At 45.5% G+C, this 19,971-nt stretch overlaps 2 protein-coding genes across 10 annotated transcripts in view; both read right to left on the reverse strand.

Moving 5' to 3' along the window:
• Window positions 1–19,971, reverse strand: part of LOC110070525 (uncharacterized) — a 53,959-nt gene that overhangs the window by 23,425 nt on the left and 10,563 nt on the right. For 2 of the 9 annotated variants that reach the window (XM_078388069.1, XM_078388059.1), the window contains 6 exons: window positions 19,612–19,738; window positions 17,983–18,050; window positions 8,255–8,692; window positions 7,784–7,910; window positions 6,462–6,529; window positions 4,663–4,789 (listed from right to left, as the gene is read on the reverse strand). In XM_078388069.1, the coding sequence (XP_078244195.1) occupies window positions 4,663–4,789; window positions 6,462–6,529; window positions 7,784–7,910; window positions 8,255–8,692; window positions 17,983–18,050; window positions 19,612–19,738 (955 nt within the window). Of the gene's footprint in view, window positions 1–4,662; window positions 4,790–6,461; window positions 6,530–7,783; window positions 7,911–8,254; window positions 8,693–9,593; window positions 10,119–17,307; window positions 17,425–17,982; window positions 18,051–19,611; window positions 19,739–19,971 lie in introns of those variants that run through there. The other 7 variants (XM_078388063.1, XM_078388068.1, XM_078388061.1 and 4 more) reach the window with 7 other exon arrangements.
• LOC144587457 (uncharacterized) lies at window positions 11,737–17,425 on the reverse strand. Its single transcript, XM_078388154.1, has 2 exons — window positions 17,308–17,425; window positions 11,737–13,714 (listed from the first exon to the last, which is right to left on the reverse strand). Exons 1-2 carry the CDS (start codon window positions 17,405–17,407, stop codon window positions 12,063–12,065), a joined length of 1,752 nt encoding a protein of 583 aa, XP_078244280.1. The 5' UTR covers window positions 17,408–17,425; the 3' UTR covers window positions 11,737–12,062.

Below are 19,971 nucleotides of genomic sequence, written 5' to 3' on the forward strand. Positions count from 1 at the left end.
GCTCGCATTACGATGGGGGATCAGCTATTTGGTGGTTCCAAAATGGCCGCCGGACACCCAAAATGGCCGCTGGGACACCCAAAATGGCAGCCAGAACACCTAAAATGGCCACCGGAACACCCAAAATGGCCACCGGGACAGCCAAAATGGTCGCCGGAACATGGGAAAACATCGGAAAACGGTGAGTTTTGGGTCCATTTGGAACGCATTAAACGAAGTTTAATGCGTTCCAATGGGTTTCCCCGTTCCGCTTAACGATCTTTTCCCATAGCGAAGGTTAATCTCGAAGGGATTAACCTCGCTATGCGGGGCACCACTGTATTCTAAATCATAGGTCGGGGAACAGGGGTAATTACCCCAAATGGGGTAAAAGTGAAAATCCTGGGGGTAATGAGCAGAGTGCTACCCCAGTCCCTGCCTCCCACCCCCACCCCCTGCAGCCAACCATCAAATTGTAAGCCACCTCTCCCTGTTACTTCCTTGGCTGCAGCAGGCACTTGTAAATCTTCTGTTAGTTCAGAGATTGGAGATATGCTCCTTGATTGGTTGCAGCTGTGGATTAACCCCAGGCAATCAATCAACCTGGGGCTTCTGAATGACTGCTTCCTCCAGAAATGACTGCAAAGAAGCAGCAGGAGGGAAAGGATCAAGGAGCAAGCAAGGGAAGGAGGGGAAAAAGGTGCGAGAGACCAAGGACTTCATGAAGCTTATTTAAGTGTATGTAGAAAATGTATGTAGAAAATAGTCAAAGCTATGGTTTTTCCTGTAGTGATGTATGGAAGTGTGAGCTGGACCATAAAGAAAGCTGACCGCCAAAGAATTGATGCCTTTGAATTGTGGTGCTGGAGGAGGCTCTTGAGAGTCCCCTGGACTGCAAGGAGAACAAACCTATCCGTTCTAAAGGAAATCAACCCTGAGTGCTCACTGGAAGGACAGATCCTGAAGCTGAGGCTCCAATACTTTGGCCATCTCACGAGAAGAGAAGAATCCCTGGAAAAGACCCTGATGTTGGGAAAGTTTGAAGGCAAGAGGAGAAGGGGACAACAGAGGATGAGATGGCTGGACAGTGTCATCGAAGCAACCAAGATGAATTTGACACAACTATGGGAGGCAGTGGAAGACAGGAGGGCCTGGCATGTTCTGGTCCATGGGGTCACGAAGAGTCGGACACGACTAAACGACTAGACGAAGAAAATGGAGGGAGAAAATGGAGGGAGGGAGGAAATGAAGGGAGGGAGGAAATGGGGGATGGGTGGATGGATTGGTGTGTGTGTGTGTGTGTGTGAGTGAGGGAGAGTGACTGAGTGAGTGAGTGTGATTGACTCAAAACTATGAAAAAGAAGAGGCAAGAAAAGAAACCTTGAATTAAGGCGGGGGGGGGGGGGAAAGGTGGCTCTTTAAGGTGCTGTCTAGGTTTATCATTGCTTTCCTCCCAAGAGGCAGGCATCTTTGAATTTTGTGGCTGTGGTCACCCTCTGCAGTGATCATGGAGTCCAACAAAGTAAAATCTGTCACTGCCTCCATATCTGCCCCTTCTATTTGCCAGGAGGTGATGGGACCAGTGACCAGGATCTTAGTTGTTTTGAAACTGAGCTTCAGACCATTTTTTGCACTCTCCTCTTTCACTCTCATTAAGAGGTTCTTTAATTCCTCCTCACTTTCTGCCATGCTTTTGCATAGTCAATGAAGCAGAAGTAGATCTTTTTCTGGAACTCTCTGGCTTTCTCCATAATCCAGTGCATGTTAGCAATTTGGTCTCTAGTTCTTCTGCCCCTTCAAAATCCAGCTTGCACTTGTGGGAGTTCTCGGTCCACATACTGCTGAAGCCCAACTTGTAGGATTTTGAGCATAAACTTGCTAGCCTGTGAAATGAGTGCAATTGTTCGGTAGTTGAAGCATTCTTTGGCACTGCCCTTCTTTGTGATTGGGATGTAGACTGATAATTTCCAATTTTCTGGCCACTGCTGAGTTTTCCATTGATGATGATAAAAAAGCACACTGGTCCTTTGATATTGGGCTGTGGAACCGGGGGGGGGGAGGGGGGTGACATGGCCTTTAGCCTGGTTTGTTCCTTTTTGCACACCACACATAGAATGATTAAAGTGGTAGGGAAAGTCCCCTCCCCAATTCTGCGTTGGCTGTCTCTAGCAAGCATGTCATTGCTAGCACCACTCTGGTAGCCACTGATGATGATTAAATCCTCTGCGAGCCAGCAAAAATGTAATGCAACTTGCTAGGCACGTTGGACACCTTACTACTCCCTATACTACACCATGGCTGGAGTGCAATGTGTTCCAGCAAAAATAGTGCACATCTTCATTGAATTTGGTGCATTCTGCTAGTTTGGTACACAGCCTGTGTAGTTTCAATAATATTTTTAATTCAAATAATGTGTGATTTCCTTCCTTTCGAATCAAGGGGGTAATGTCGGCATAAATATGTTTTTTGGGGGGTAACAGATAAAAAAGTTCCCTGACCCCTATTCTAAATGAATTTTGTTTATTTGTTCAGTCGTTTAGTCGTGTCTGACTCTTCGTGACCCCATGGACCAGAGCACGCCAGGCCCTCCTATCTTCCACCGCCTCCCGGAGTTGTGTCAAATTCATGTTGGTTGCTTCGCAGACACTGTCCAGCCATCTCATCCTCGGTCGTCCCCTTCTCCTCTTGCCTTCACACTTTCCCAACATCAAAGTCTTTTCCAAGGAGTCTTCTCTTCTCATGAGATGGCCAAAGTACTGGAGCCTCAGCTTCAGGATCTGTCCTTCCAATGATCACTCGGGGTTGATTTCCTTTAGAATTGATAGGTTTGTTCTCTTTGCAGTCCAGGGAACTCTCAAGAGTCTCCTCCAGCACCACAATTCAAAGGCATCAATTCTTCGGCGGTCAGCTTTCTTTATGGTCCAGCTCTCACTTCCATACAACACTACAGGAAAAACCATAGCTTTGACTATTCGGACTTTTGTTGGCAAGGTGATGTCTCTGCTTTTTAAGATGCTGTCAAGGTTTGTCGTTGCTTTCCTCCCAAGAAGCAGGAGTCTTTTAATTTCGGGGCTGCTGTCTCCATCTGCAGTGATCATGGAGCCCAAGAAAGTAAAATCTGTCACTGCCTTCATATCTTCCCCTTCTATTTCCCAGGAGGTGATGGGACCAATGGCCTTGATCTTAGTTTTTTTGATGTTGAGTTTCAGACCGTTTTTTGCACTCTCGTCTTTCACCCTCATTACAAGGTTCTTTAATTCCTCCTCACTTTCCGCCATCAGAGTGGTATCATCTGCATATCGGAGGTTGTTGATATTTCTTCCTGCAATCTTAATTCCAGCTTGGGATTCCTCCAGTCCAGCCTTCCGCATGATGTATTCTGCATATAAGTTAAATAAGCAGGGTGACATTATACAGCCTTGTCGTACTCCTTTCCCAATTTTGAACCAATCCGTTGTTCCATATCCAGTTCTAACTGTTGCTTCCTGTCCCACATATAGGTTTCTCAGGAGATGGATAAGGTGGTCAGGCACGCCCATTTCTTTAAGGACTTGCCATAGTTTGTTGTGGTCCACACAGTCAAAGGCTTTTGCATAGTCAATGAAGCAGAAGTAGATATTTTTCTGGAACTCTCTGGCTTTCTCCATAATCCAGCGCATGTTGGCAATTTGGTCTCTAGTTCCTCTGCCCCTTCGGAATCCCGCTTGTACTTCTGGGAGTTCTCGGTCCACATACTGCTGAAGCCTAACTTGTATGATTTTGAGCATAACCTTGCTGGCGTGTGAGATGAGTGCAATTGTCCGGTAGTTGGAGCATTCTTTGGCACTGCCCTTCTTTGGTATTGGGATGTAGACTGATCTTTTCCAGTCCTCTGGCCACTGCTGAGTTTTCCAAACTTGTTGGCATACTGAATGTAGCACCTTAACAGCATCATCCTTTAAGATTTTAAATAGTTCAACTGGAATGCCATCACCTCCACTGGCCTTGTTGTTGAATTTAGCTTAGCCAAAATAATTAAAGCAGCACATACGTGCATCTTTTGATGTTCTCCATATTGCTTTCTTTTGGTCTCTCCCAGAACCTAATATTTACATTACTTAATTATTTCATAATCTAACAAGACCACAGACATGCTGTGGAAATCTCTGGGCCTGTCGTGGTGGCTCCATGACCGTCTCTCCTGCCCACTTCATGTTGTAAATATACCAGAAGGGGAGCTGCCATGGTGTTTTCTGGGAGTGGTCGTCTCCTTGTGCTTCGGCCTCTAGACCCATGGCCAAAATCTTGTTCCTAATTAAGGAGCCACCCCTACTCGACATCCCTTATCACAGGGGGAGGGGAACTTTTGGACTCCTACATTTTGGCAAACTACTGCTCTCCTCAGGCCTCCACCCTCTCTAACAGTTCCTTCAAGCAGTGGTCCCCAACCGAGGGCCTCCAAGATGTTCTTGAACTTCAGCTCCCGGAAATCTTGGCCAGCAGAGATGGTGGTGAAGGCTTCTGGGAGTTGTAGTCCAAGAACATCTGGAGGCCCTTCAAAGACTGCAGTGATATCCCAAGGAACGGCCCATGGGTGGTGTGAGCTGGGACACTGCTCAGAGCCACATTTTCTGTGTTTATGGTTCTTCATCTTGTGTTTCTAAGGAGATAATCATCACCATTTGGGGAAGGAAGGAGCCTTACCGAGAGACATCACAATCCTGGAATTCTCCTCCATGACCTCCCTGTGTAGGGCCCTCTGGTCAGGATCCAGCAGCGCCCACTCCTCCTGGGTGAAACACACGGCCACCTCTTCAAAGGTCACTGGACTCTGCATGAAAAAGAAAGGAGGTTATCCTCATGGCTCACACAAAGTCAATCTCCCAGCAAGTGTCTTTTTAAACTGCTCTGAGGAATTGACTGTTTTCAGACTCCAAGATCTTTTTGTCTGATCAGGAAAGGTGTTGATCATTATTTTTTAAATTATTTCTCAATATTCAACAGGCTAAACGTAATAGATACTGCTATTACAGCACAGAAACTACCATGTTATATGTGTCTGCTACAGAGGCGCTGAAGCCAAGGAACATTCTTTGTGGGGGAAAGAAGCTGCAACTCTAATTAAGGGCCAATGTAGCTGAATATACAGATATTCAAACTCAACTGTTAAAAAAATTAAGCCCTCAGACGCCTAGCTCCGGATGGACAGATAACTCAACGTCACTGTCAACGTCTTTCTAGCTCATACATGAAGAAATATACAGTGGTGCCTCGCTTAACGAGCACACCGTTTAACGACGAATCCGCATAGCGACGTGTTTTTTGCGATCGCTAATGCGATCGCATTGCGATGTTCTGAATAGGGAAAACATCGCATTGCGGTGATCTGTAAGCGTTATGCTTACCGATCTTCGCATTGCGATGTTTTGGAACAGCTGATCAGTGGTTCCAAAATGGCCGTCTGAAGAAGAAAATGGCTGCCCGCAGCGTTTTCGTGTCGATTCCTCGTTTACCGAGGCGGCGAAAATGGCGGCCGGATTGAGGATTCCCGCTTAGCGGTGAGTTTTGTCCCCATAGGAATGCATTAAACGGAGTTTAATGAGTTCCTATGGGGTTCCCCCCCCCCCGCTTAGCGACGTTTCCGGATAGTGACGTTTTTCCTGGAACGGATTAACGTTGCAATGCGGGGCACCGATGTATGTGACTTTCTATAACTTCTCATCAGAAACAAACGCACTGTAATGCGCTCTACGTGGGGCTGCCTTTGAGGCTGCTGCGGAAACTTCAGGTGGTGCAGAATGCAGCGGCCAGACTCCTCAGTGGTGTGAAAAAATACCAACATATTTCACCCACTCTGGCAGCATTGCATTGGCTGCCCATCCGTTTCCGCATCGACTTCAAAGTGTTGATGCTTACGTATATAGCCCTAAACGGTTTAGGGCCTCGATACTTGGCGGAACGCCTACTCCCACCAAGATCTACCCATGTCACTCGCGCGAGTCAGGAGGTGAGGCTGAGGAGCCTAACGCCGAGGGAGGCCCGGAAAGAAAAGACAAGAAATCGGGCCTTCTCGGCGGTGGCTCCTCGTCTATGGAATAATTTACCTCCTGACATTCGCGCGGCTCCCTCGCTGGGTTCTTTTAAAAAGCAACTAAAAACTTTGATGTTTCGGCAGGCCTTCCCCTCAGTTAATTCCTGACCTCCCTTTTTTCCTCTCCCTACTCTCTGTTTCCCTTGTTGAAAGTTTTTTCCCTAAGTATAACAGCTTTTATATAGATTGTTGTATTTTTTTCTGTAAGCCGCCTAGAGTAGTCTTAACCGACTAGATAGGCGGGATATAAATAAAATAAAATAAAATAAAATAAAATAAAATAAAATAAAATAAAATAAAATAAAATAAATAAATAAATAAATAAATAGGGCCCAATTTCTCCTCCTGTTTCCTAGAGAAAGCAGCTGAGGACAGAAGCAGGTCTGGTCTTCTCCGTGTCTCTTCCTCCTACCTGATGTGGTTCTTCTCCGTCACCAAGAAGGGGTAACTGAGTCCTCGTGACTACCTTGGTTTGGTTCCCTGTGGGAGAAAGAAGGGTGTGGAAAGCCAGCCCATCACTTGTCTCAAACATGGAGACTAGGTAAAAAGCACAAATTATTTTCTAATAAAACCAACTGTACCAAAGAAATGATCAAAATCAAGTAAGTACAACAGATACTGTACTTTGCTAATATAAACAAAGGATACAGTTAAAAACAACGCGAAAGGTTCCCTGTGGGAGAAAGAAGGGTGTGGAAAGCCAGCCCATAACTTGTCTCCAACATAGAGACTAGGTAAAAAGGACAATCAAAATTAAGTAAGTACCACAGAACTGCTAATATCAGCAAAGGATACAGTTAAAAACAATGCAAAAGGTCTGGTTAGACACCATCTGCCAAGCTAATGAGATGTTTTCACTTCCTTCTTAAGCAAAGTCAGAGGAGACACAGATTGCATCTTGGAAAGGAGAGTATTACACAATCTGAGTGTTACTCAGAAGAAAGCTTGTTCCTTTGTTCTTCTTGGGAGGCCTCTGAAATATTTGCTATTTTAAAGAGAGCCTTCTCCGGAAGATTTTAGCATCCAGTTAGATGAATCAGAAGACAGGTACTCTCTTAGAAAGCCAGGGCCCTAGTCCTTTAGAGCTTTAAAATTAGATGATGATGTTGATGATGATGATGAACTGCACAGCTGGAAGGGACCGTATGGTTCTTTGAGTCCAGGCCCTGCCTAGGAGGCACAGTGGGGAATCAAACTCTCATTCTCTGCCTCCAAAGCCAGATTGCTAAACTATTGAGATCTCCACCAGTCAGCCAATACTGACATCTTGAATTAGGCCCAGCAGGCAAATGGCACACCGATTTTTATACCTTTACGAGAAGATCCGTAAGTATCATGAGGATTACCTGAGCAACTGTAATGCCAGAAATATAATATTTAAAGAAACACACAGACAAGCAATAAAAATCTAAACACATGGAGGTATCAAGATCTCTTACTTTGGTACCTGTTCTTTTCGGTGTAGTTTTGTTTGGGTAAGAGGCATAGCTCCTCCTATCATCTTCTATCCACAAATCAAAGAATTTATTCCACAATTAAAGCCTCCAAAGTATAAACAGTTAAACCATTGGAAAGCGTGGAGACAAGACCCTTACAAGATCCACCCCATCTCCACAAAGACCCTCCCAAAAACCAACAAGAAGAGCAGCCGAAGGGTATCCTGGATTCTTCAGGGAGGACCATCCAGTTGAAGCGCAGACTGCCCCCCCCCCCCCAGGATCCGTCCTTCCTTACCCTGAGCGTCGGCACCTCCGCTCCCACCCTGCCTGATCGCTTCTTGCAGCAGACTCTGCCTGGCATCCCCAGGGGCCTCCTCTGCCTCAGAGGAAGAAGACTGAACTTGACACAAGGTCTCTTGAGCCTGAAAGAGGAAGGAAGATTCAAGATAAGGAACAAGCAGCAGCAATAACAAGACCGTAAGGATGCGGCTGCAATAAAAACGAGGCACAAAGGGAGCGACCACCTTCTTTTGAAGTGGCATCTTCTCTAAGAAGATACTTCCGAGTACAGTAATCCAGCTCGGAAACCCTAGGAATACTCCCAATGTGTTCTCCTATGAAAAGCAGCTGGGGCAATGCAATCCCTGCCATTTCGAAGCAGCTGTTGGGGGCCCTGCTAGGAGTCGTAGGGACAAAAAACAGGGGCGTCCAGGGGCCAAGGGCTTCCCACAAGTGCCCCACAGGGACCAGGAGGAAACACCCTCACCTGCTGTCCTTCACAGTTCCTGTCTTCTCCTTGACTCAGGAGGAAGCCTTCAGCCAGGGCCACCGCCTGGGAACTGGTCTCTGCTCCACATTCCCTCACCCAGATGGACATCTCCGGGGGAAGGATGGCCAAGAACTGCTCCAGGATGATCAGGTCCAGGATCTGAGCCTTGGTGTGTCTTTCTGGTTGAAGCCACTGGTGACAAAGATGATGGAGTCGGGTGCAAATCCCTCGGGGGCCCTCAGCCTTGTTGTAGGAGAATTCCCTGAAGCCCCACTCGTGGACCTCTGACTTGATAGTGGCCTCACCCAAGATCTTCTGCCCCGTTTTTTCACAGAATGTCCCACTTCTCACAGCCCTGAGGGCATCCGGGACACTTCCTGCTTCAGGATCAACCGAGTCTTGCTTGTCCATCTTTCTCTTATGCTCTAAAGAAACCTGCACAGAGTCCACGGAATGCGTCTCTCTTTTGTTTCACACTAATGGCTACCTGAGGAAGCACTGGACTAGTAAAATCACTGTAAAAACTGATTATATTGGCAATAAGAAGTGTGGAAATCAGATCTTGTACCTAATGGAGTACTGTAGTAGGAATATCAAAAGATGAAATAGAAGTTTTTAAACAGATGTTCATTACAAGTCTTGCCCAGCCTCTTTTAATAAACTACCTCTGGAGATGGAGGTGGCTTTTAAATATTTTCAAATAATTTTAACATAACAAAAAAGAAACACACTTCTATATTACATTACATTTATACCACTAACACTGAACTGTATTTCTCTTAAACATGTTGCTTGAGGCTAAGTTTTCCTTTTAATTTTCCTACATTTCTTTCTCCCCCTCTCATCTCAAGAAACATAGGTATTCTCCTATTGTACGCTCCTCCCTTTCTGGAATACACATTCCAGAAATAAAATAATTATTTTAAAAAAATTATTACTCCAAAAATTCTCTTAATTCATTTCGGATGTTATTGTTAATTGCCATATCCCACATTTCTATATACCACTCCTCAATATTGATTCTAGAAATATTTTTCCAATTCTTTACAAATAATCAAATTATTACAAATCCAGATGTTTTAGGTGCATAAGATGCTCTATTCATTTCTTTTTACCTTGGTATTCTTGTTTTATTTGGTTTTTTACTTTCCATTCAAATTTTAAACAATCCCTTCTTCTTTTTGCTTTTATTTCTACTGAGCGCACACACACACACACACACACCTTCTCCTAGCTGGGCTGAAGAGGTTTTGGGGCTCCTTCTCCCTCCTCCCTTTCGGGACATCCTGGGGGTCCCCTCGCCCTCCCCTCCAGCCCCCCCCCGGGAGAGACTCACCATCGCCCCCCAAGCACGCCTGCGAAACTCCCCAAAACCCAGGGGGGAAGGCAGCCCTTTCGGCAGCCGAAGCTCGTTTCCCACCGGAGGAAGCAAAAGGAGGGACCTACGGGGGCCTCCCTGTTCAGAGAGGGAGCATTTGGCACAGCGGACACGCCCCTTGCCCAGACTCCCCTTTCCTCTCTAGGAATCTCGCCTCAGTGGGCTTAACCCTTCGAGAGGACGAGGCGAGAGCTCTGGGTCTCCCCAAAGAGGACCGCGCTGAGTCTGAGTCTTCGTTTGCTCGGGCGATGGACGCTGTTGCTCCTCCCTGGGTTGAAACAGGAAGGCCTGGGGCGCCTTCCCTGCCCAGAAATGGCGGGGAAGGGAGGGTTTCCAGGCGTGCCTCAGCTGAGTCTCCCGTCCCCCCCAGTTGGGGGTTTGTCCGGAGCCTGGAGGGAAGGCAGAGGCGGATGCCCTGAACTCAAGGATGGGCCCTTCCCCGAAAACGAGATGAGAGTCCTCTTATAGGAATCGATGCTCCGAAAAAATTAATTAGGGCTGATTTTCAGGGGATGTTTCATGGTAGACATGGTCTAGAGGGGCGGGGTAAAAATCTAATAAATAAATAAATAAATAAATAAATAAATAAATAAATAAATAAATAAATAAATAAATAAATAAATAAATAAAATTTTATAATGATGTCATTTTCTGGTTGCTGCACAATGCTGCAAAATACTGAAGGGTGGGGGGGATTCACTTAACAGGGGCTGATTTTTGGGGTAGCGATTTTATTACGAGCTTCATGAAAAATCCTACTAGGGCTTATTTTCAGGTTAGGTCTCCTTTTCGAGGAAAACGGTATGTTCAATGCAGCTCATTTCCATGGTATTCCATTGTATTCCAGGTCTCTTTCAGCAGACAGAAGATGCCAGGTTTCTGCCCCCTGAGGACTCTAAATGTACAGCTTGATGTCCCTGGCCGAGAGGGCCCAGCACGCTTCCAGAGATTCCCAAACGGAACACCCGTCTCCCCAGTCAAAAAGTTCCGTGACCACAGGGGTCCCCAGCAACCTAATCCGCAGCCCAGGTGCCGGTCCGTGGGTTTGCCAGAACTGAGCTGCAGAGAGGGATCTCTGCACCCCGCCTGCCCAGTGGATGTGTCGCGATCACGCAGGGACATGTTACGATCAAGTGGGGCATGTCACACTTGCAGATGGGGGGTGTCTCGCTCTGAGCCCACCCCACCCCAACAAGTCTACAGTCCCAAAAAGTTTGGGGACCGCTCAGCTACCAGATGCTGGTTAGGGTCAGCTACCAGGCGACCGGCCCTACTGTTGGCCATGAGGAGGTGCCACAAGTGGCAAAGAACTGGAAGCAGCAGCGCAGGGAACTGATAAAAGTGAGGAACGCCATCCGGGAGCTGACAAGAGCATTCCTGCAGGACAAGGTGGACAAATCATGGATTTCCCATCGTTCTCCAGCCGTGAAATTCATCAGCCTGAGTTGGCCTAGCCATGGCTAAGGAATGCGGGTAGTTACCCTTGTAGTTTTACAACCTCGCATGCTGCCTGGAGTCTGTTTGGCTGGGGTGAACCTTTCTGGCATGAGGTGAATGTGGGTCAATCCACCGCTGGCCAGTCATTCTTTCCCACCTCTGAATTTAGAGACAGCCTCATCTCTCTGCTGAGTGTTCCCTCTGTTTTGTCTGTTGGAAACTGGTTGTTTGTTTGCTTTTCCCAAATTTAAGTAATAAAACATTTTTAATTAGTAGTGAAATTTTGGTATTAACAACAAAGACATATCGAAACAATGTTCAACTAACTGAGCAGCTCCCAAGGGTTGACAGGCAGTAAAGCTCTTTTAATTAAGACATAAAATCCCTGTGAGTCTTGCACTGATGAGATTAGCAATTTTTAGACAATGGCCCTAGGATAGATACGTTTTTTAATTTATAAACATCCAAAAATAAATCCAGAAAAACACATGGTTCTTCAGATATATTACGTTATCAATGTAACTTTTAACTGTACCCGGCAAACCCCAATCCAAAGCAAGAGTGATTAAATGATATTGGCCGTAAACCTCTTTTGAGCAAGAAATAAATTCCCTGTGAGTCTTGCACTAGTACTGATGACATTAGTAATTTTTAGACAATGGACCAAGAGTAGATACTATTTTAATTTAATTTAGAAACATCAAAAAATAAATCCAGAACTACACATGATACTTCAGATATATTACATTATCAATGTAACTTTTAACTGAAATGTAACTTTTAACTTTAAACATTAGCTGCTTTAGGAACAGCCCTCCTTTATTGGGATGAAGATGTGGTAACGGTAAAATAAAGACATGAATGCAGGAATGTCTCACACTGTGTGGGCTTGTATCCTTTTTCTTGAGTGTGATTTCTTTCATGGTTCACAAAGTTTGAACATTGAGCAAAGCATTTACCTCACTCCAGGCATTTGTAAGGTTTTTCTCCTTAGTGGAGTCTCTGATGACACACGAGATCTGCCTTAGAAACAAAACATTTCTCACACTCCTGGCATTTGAAGGGTTTTTCTCCTGAGTGGATTCTCTGATGACACACAAGGGCTTTCTTGCGAACAAAGTATTTCCCACAGTCCTGGCATTTGAAGGGTTTTTCTCCTGTGTGAATTCTTTTATGATCTACTAAATTTGAAGACCTAGCAAAGCATTTGCCACACTCCAGGCAGGTATATGGTTTTACTCCTGAGTGGACTCTCTGATGACACACGAGATCTGCCTTGGAAACAAAACATTTCTCACACTCCTGGCATTTGAAGGGTTTTTCTCCTGTGTGAATTCTTTTATGGTTCACTAGATTTGAAGAAGTAGCAAAGCATTTGCCACACTCCAGGCATTTGTATGGTTTTTCTCCTGAGTGGACTCTCTGATGACACACGAGGGCTTTCTTGCGAACAAAGTATTTACCACAGTCCTGGCATTTGAAGGGTTTTTCTCCTGTGTGAATTCTTTTATGGTCTACTAAGTTCGAAGACCTAGCAAAGCATTTGCCACACTCCAGGCAGGTGTATGGTTTTACTCCTGAGTGGACTCTCTGATGACACACGAGGGCTGTTTTGCGAGCAAACTGTTTCCCGCAGTCCCGGCATTTGTAGGGTTTCTCTCCTGTGTGGACTTTCTCATGAGACACAAGGTCTGCCCGGAGAAGAAAACATTTCTCACACTCAAGGCATTTGAAGGGTTTCTCACCTGTATGGACTTGCTGATGAATCCTAAGGTAAGATCCATAACGAAAACGTTTTCCACACTCCTGGCAATGGTAGGGTTTCTCTCCTGTATGGACTCGCTGATGAGTCCTAAGGTCTGACCCTGAAGTAAAACGTTTTCCACACTCCTGGCAATTGTACGTTTTCTCTCCTGTATGTAGTCTTTGATGCATCAAAAGGTTAGAATTCAGAGTAAAACATTTCCCACACTCCAGGCATCTGTATGGTTTTTCTCCTGTGTGGACTTGCTGATGAGTCCTAAGTTGTGACCGATAAGAAAAATGTTTTCCACACTCCTGGCAATTGTATGGTTTCTCTCCTGTATGGACTCTTTGATGCATCAAAAGGCTTGAATTCTGAGTAAAGCATTTTCCACATTCCTGGCATTTGTATGGTTTCTCTCCTGTGTGGACTCTTTGATGCATCAAAAGGCTTGAATTCTGAGTAAAATATTTTCCACATTCCTTACATTTGTATGGTTTCTCTCCTGTATGAAGTCTTTGATGCATCAAAAGGTGAGAATTCTGACTAAAACATTTCCCACACTCCTGGCATTTGTATGGTTTTTCTCCTGAATGGATTCTATGATGCATTAAGAGTCTTGAATTCCAAGTAAAACATTTCCCACACTCCTGACATTGGTACGGTTTCTCTACCGGACGGTCTCGTAAGGAGTTTGTAAGATGCAACTTGAGATCACTCTTTGGCTGCACATGGGCCTTTTTTTCTGCAAAATGCTTCCCACAAATAATGCATTCATAGGAGTTTTTGCTGATGTTTCTTTTCTCTCCTCCATGGGTTGCCTTATGTCTTGTAACGTTCAACCCGGGAATAAAAGAACTCCTACACTTTCCACATAAATATGAATTCTTCCAGGTTTCTGTGGAGAAGACAGAGAGTTACATACATAATTGAACTGCAAATGTAAGAGGAAGGAGACGATGAGGCAGAAGAGTAAGTTATTTATCACTCAAAGTGATTAATTCTATAATTAGACATTTCGTCATTTTATTTTACTATCTATAATTAGAAAATTGAATGAGTGAAGCTGATGCCGTATTGTGAAGTATTGTGAATATTCAGTATTCAGTATTCAGACTAGCCACGGACGGGGAACTGAGAAAAACTGTAAGTCGTGGGGTAGAAACAGAACCTATGCATGATTATGGAGAGGCGTCCGGGATCTTAAAGGACTGCCCTAATTTACACCTGGGAGGAAGATTGTTACCCGATCTCTCACTAGCTGGAGTGAAGGGATGAGGATACGATCCGCTAGAATGGACGGTGGGCGTCTACCCCAGAAATCATCCTGGGGGGAGGAGGGTGATCCGACCTGGTCCCTCCTTTCAACAGAAACCACCAGAGGGGGATTGGGCTCGGCACCCGTGTTGTGGGACGGTCTGCGTGGTGCGGAGTGCCCCCCTGAGGCCTCTGACAGATCGGGAGCGTTTTGGCCCAGCGCCCTTTTAAGGGAAATCAGGAAGACCCCCAGATGTTCGAGTCAAGAAGTACAAATCTTTACCAGAAATAAGTTTATTGGATCCGTTTGATTCTGTTGAGTTAAATGCTGTTACAAATAAAGAAGCTGATGTTAAAGGTTCAGAACAGCCTCCGAATCTTTTTCCCACCTTTACTACCAGCGCACCCCCGGCTGAAGACGAACATCGTTACAATGACGCCCAACGTGGGGCCGGGGCAGTGCAAGAGGCGGGTAAAGGAGAGTTATAGAAGTTGAGGGAGGCAATGGAAAGACAGGGAAAGTTAATCAAAAACCTTACGGAACAACAAACCATGATAGTGCGACAAACGCGAGCACAAGGGAGTGAGGAGGAAAAGAACCCGAGAGGTGCGATAAGTGTGCGCGGAGGATTAGTGGCAGGCCCTGCACCCATTAGAATGCAGAAAATGGGGAATACAGATGACCCGGAGGCGTATTTACGTACGTTTGAGAGGGTGGCCGTGGCGGCGGGATGGCCGAAGGAACAGTGGACTCTTATACTAATCCCCTGCCTCACTGGTTTATTACAAGAGGTGGTGGATACGCTTAGTACACAGGAGGCGACCCAGTACGAGATTGTGAAAAACCGTGTTTGTCACCCCAAAAGGCCTTTTCCATTTTTAAAAAATGCCGTTTGGCTTGCACGGGGCGGCAGCAACCTTTCAGAGGTTAATGGATCAAATTCTAGAACCAGTAAAAAAGTTTGCAGGAGCATATATTGACGACATCCTGATATACAGTAAAAGTTGGAAAGAACACTTAGATCACTTGAGACGCATATTAACCGAGATAGGAAAAGCTTGGCCTGCGGGTAAATCCTTCAAAGTGTAAGATAGCCAGAAAAGGTGTGAAGTTTTTGGGGTTCCAGGTAGAGGGAGGAAAGATACAACCTGTGTCAGACAAAGTAGACAAGGTAGTAACATGGGCTGTTCCTCGCACTAAAAAAGAGATACAGCAATTTCTTGGTCTAGCGGGATACTAGAGACAATTTGTCCCGAACTTTTCCGAAGTCACGGCTCCTCTCACGGATTTGACCAAGAAAAAGAAAAGTAGTCAGGTGAGTTGGGGCCATGAAGAACAGAAGGCCTTTGATCAGTTAAAAGAGATATTGGCTAAATTACCTAGTAGGTATGCTCCTGACTTTGGCCTTCCCTTTATAGTCCAGACTGACGCGTCAGATCGGGGGATAGGAGCTGTCCTTTCGCAAAAGAGAGGACGGCCCACTCGGAGAGGGGGCCATGTGAAGGTGAGAAGGACAGTGAGCCGTCCTCAGAGAAACAGGATGCCATAACGGAAAGTGGATGTGCGGAAGGAATATTAGTGGAGATAGAGCAGGAGGAAGTGATACCCGGGAAACCGGCAGAAGTGTGTTTGGCAGATGAAGGAGTTGGACTTGATACTTTGGGAGGATATAAAAGGAGAGGAAAACATGCGCGTATTCAGACTAGCCACGGACGGGGAACTGGGAAAAACTGTAAGTCGTGGGGTAGAAACAGAACCTATGCATGATTATGGAGAGGCGTCCGGGATCTTAAAGGACTTCCCTAATTTACAGCTGGGAGGATTGTTACCCAGTCCCTCGCTAGCCGGAGTGAAGGGATGAGGATACGATCCGCTAGAATGGACGGTGGTCGTCTAAACCAGAAATCATCCTGGGGGGAGGAGGGTGATCTGATCTGGTCCCTCTTTTCAACAGAAACCACCAGAGGGGGACTGGGTTTGCCACCCGTGTTGTGGGACGGTCTGTGCGGTGCGGAGTGCCCCCCCGATGCCTCTGACAGATCGGGAGCGTTTTGGCCCAGCGCCCTTTTGAGGGAAATCAGGAAGACCCCCAGATGTTCGAGTCAAGAAGTACAAACTTTTACCAGAAATAAGTTTACTGGATCCGTTTGATTCTGTTGAGTTAAATGCTGTTACAAATAAAGAAGTTGATGTTAAAGGTTCAGAACAGCCTCCGAATCTTTTTCCTGCCTTTACTACCAGCGCACCCCCGGCTGAAGATGAACATCGTTACACATATTTAATTCTTTTTTTTTTTATTTTTAGGCTGCCTTTCTCCTGATGAGGGGAACCAGTGTAGCTAGGTGACGTTTATGCTTTTATTTAATCCAAATTTCATATTAAAAAAACCATCGTTCCAAAAATTTAATAAATTATAAAAAATACATTACAACGAAGATATATTAGCCCCATTGTACATTTAAAGATTATTATTCATAGCCTTAAACAGTTATAACATTGAAAAATATCAAATATTCGAAATGAATTTAGCTTAGCCAAATAATTAAAACAGCACGTACATGCGTCTTTTGATGTTCTCCTTGTTGCTTTCTTTTTGTTCTCTCCCAGAACCTCATAACTACATAATTTAATTATTACATAATCTAGCAATACAACTGACATGCTGTGGAAATCTCTGGGCCTGTCGTGGTGGCTCCATGACCGTCTCTCCTGCCCACTTCATGTTGTAAATGTACCAGAAGGGGAGCTGCCATGGTGTTTTCTGGGAGTGGTCGTCTCCTTGTGCTTCGGCCTCTAGACCCATGGCCAAAATCTTGTTCCTAATTAAGGAGCCACCCCTACTCGACATCCCTTATCACAGGGGGAGGGGAACTTTTAGACTCCTACATTTTGGCAAACTACTGCTCTCCTCAGGCCTCAGGCCTCTCTAACAGTTCCTTACAGCAATGGTCCCCAACCGAAGGCCTCCAGATGTTCTTCGACTTCAACTCCCAGAAATCCTGGCCAGCACAGATGGTGGAGAAGGCTTCTGGGAGTTGTGGTCCAAGAACATCTGGAGGCCCAAGGTTGGGGATCACTGCCTTCAAGGACTGAAGCAATATCCCAAGGAACGGCCCATGGGTGGGGTGAGCTGGGACACTGCTCAGAGCCACCTTTTCTGTGTTTATGGCTGTTTGTCTTCTTGTGTCTCTAAGGAGATAATCATCACCATTTGGGGAAGGAAGGAGCCTTACCGAGAGACGTCACAATCCTGGCATTCTCCTCCATGACCTCCCTGTATAGGTCCCTTTGGTCAGGATCCAGCAGCGCCCACTCCTCCTGGGTGAAACACATGGCCACTTCTTCAAAGGTCACTGGAACCTAAATGAAAAAGAAAGGATTTTCTCGTGGCTCACACAAAGACAATCTCCTAGCAAAAGTATTTTTAAACTGCTCTGAGGAATTGACTGTTTCCAGAATCCAAGATCTTTTCGTCTGATCAGGAAAGGTGTTGATCATTATTTTTTAAATTATTTCCCAATTTTCAACAGGCTAAAAGTAATACATCCTGCTATTCCAGCACAGAAACTACCATGTTATATCCGTCTGCTAACAGAGATACTGAAGCCAAGGAACATTCTTTGCGTGGAAAAGAAGCTGCAACTCTAATTAAGTGCCAATGCAGCTGCATACACAGATATTCAAACTCAACTGTTAAAAAAATTAAGCCCTCAGACGCCTAGCTCAGGATAGATGGGTAAGTCAAACGTTGTCACTGTCAACATCTTTCTAGCTCATATGTGAAGAAATATATGTGACTTTCTATAACTTCTCATCAGAAACAAAGAGGGTCCAACTTCTAAGCCTTCCCAGAGAAAGCAGCTGAGGACAGAAGCAGGCCTGTTCTTCTCAGTGTCTCTTCCTCCTACCTGATGTGGTTCCTCCCCGTCACCAAGAAGGGGTAACTGAGTCCTCGTGGCTAGCTTGGTTTGATTCCCTGTGGGAGAAAGAAGGGTGTGGAAAGCCAGCCCATAACTTGTCTCCAACATAGAGACTAAGTAAAATGGACAATCAAAATTAAGTAAGTACCACAGAACTGCTAATATCAGCAAAGGATACAGTTAAAAACATCGCAAAAGGTCTGGTTTGACACCATCTGCCAAGCTAATGAGATGTTTTCACTTCCTTCTTAAGCAAAGTCAGAGGAGACACAGACTGCATCTTGGAAAGGAGAGCATTCCACAATCTGAGAGTTACTCAGGAGAAAGCTTGTTCCTTTGTTCTTCTTGGGAGGCTTCGGAAATGTTGGCTATTTTAAAGAGAGCCTCCGGAAGATTTCAGCAACCAGTTACATGAATCACAAGACAGGCAATCTCTTAGAAAGCCAGGGCCCTGGTCCTTTAGAGCTTTAAAATTAGATGATGATGCTGACGATGATGGTGATGAACTGCACAGCTGGAAGGGACCGTATGGTTCTTTGAGTCCAGGCCCTGCCAAGGAGGCACAGCGGGGAATCAAACTCTCATTCTCTGCCTCCAAAGCCAGAGTCCTAAACTATTGAGAGATCCGCCAGTCAGCTCATACTGACATCTTGAATTAGGCCCAGCAGGCAAATGGCAGACCGATTTTTATACCTAGAAAGTAATCGAGCCAGGAGGTGAGGCTGAGGGGCCTAACGCCGAGGGAGGCCCGGAAGGAGAAGACAAGAAATCGGGCCTTCTCGGTGGTGGCTCCTCATCTCTGGAACAATCTACCTCCTGGGATTCTCGGGGCTCCCTTGCTGGGTATCTTCAAGAATCAACTAAAGACATGGATGTTCCGGCAGGCCTTCCTATCAGATAATCCCTGACACCCCTTTTCTTTCTCCTTTACTGTTTTTGCTATCTTTGTAAGGTTTTTACCATTTATATTGTTTATATATTTTTATTTTATCATTTTCTGATTGTTGGCCACCTAGAGTGGTCCTGATCCGAACAGATAGGCGGGATATAAATTTAATTAATTGACTGAATCAATCAATAAAATCAATCAATCAATCAATCAATCAATCTCATTGGGTAGCATCTCCAAATTCATAGAACTGCATTGTCAGAGCTTTGGCATCATGGTTAGGAGGCTGGACTGGGATGTAGGAGATTCCAGATTCCAGGATCCACTGCATTTCTTGAGCAAATGTATGTCAGAAATATAATCTTTAAACAGACACACATACAAGCAATAAATATCTGAATACATGCAGGTATCAAGATCTCTTACTTCTGTAACTGTTCCTTTTGGTGTTGTTTTGTTTGGGTGAGAGGCATATCTCCTCCTATCATCTTCTTTCCACAAATCACAGAATTTATTTCCACAAATAAAGCCTCCAAAGTGTAAACAATTAAACCATTGGAAAGCGTGGAGACAAGATCCTTGCTTTCCCCCATCCACCCCCGTCTCTATAAAGACCCTCCTAAAAACCAACACGAAGAGCAGGCACAAGGCATCCTGGATTCTTCAGGGAGGACCATCCAGTTGAAGTGCAGACTGCCCCCCCCCCCCCAGGATCAGTCCTTCCTTACCCTGAGCGTCGGCACCTCCACTCCCACCCTGCCTGATCGCCTCTTGCAGCAGACTCTGCCTGGTCTCCCCAGGGGCCTCCTCTGCCTCCGAGGAAGAAGACTGAACTTGACACAAGGTCTCTTGAGCCTGAAAGAGCAAGGAAGATTCAAGGTAAGGAACAAGAAGCAGCAATAACTGGGCCGTAAGGATGTGGCTGCAATAAAAACGAGGCACAAAGGGAGCAAGCACCTTCTTTTCAAGTGGCATCTTCTCTAATAAGACACTTCCGAGTACAGGGATCCAGCTCGGAAACCCTAGGAATACTTCCAATGTGTTCTCACGTGAAAGGCAGTTGGGGCAATGCAGTCCCTGCCATTTCG

Source organism: Pogona vitticeps, chromosome 2, assembly GCF_051106095.1.
Source record: "Pogona vitticeps strain Pit_001003342236 chromosome 2, PviZW2.1, whole genome shotgun sequence".
NCBI classification, from domain to species: Eukaryota; Metazoa; Chordata; class Lepidosauria; order Squamata; family Agamidae; genus Pogona; species Pogona vitticeps.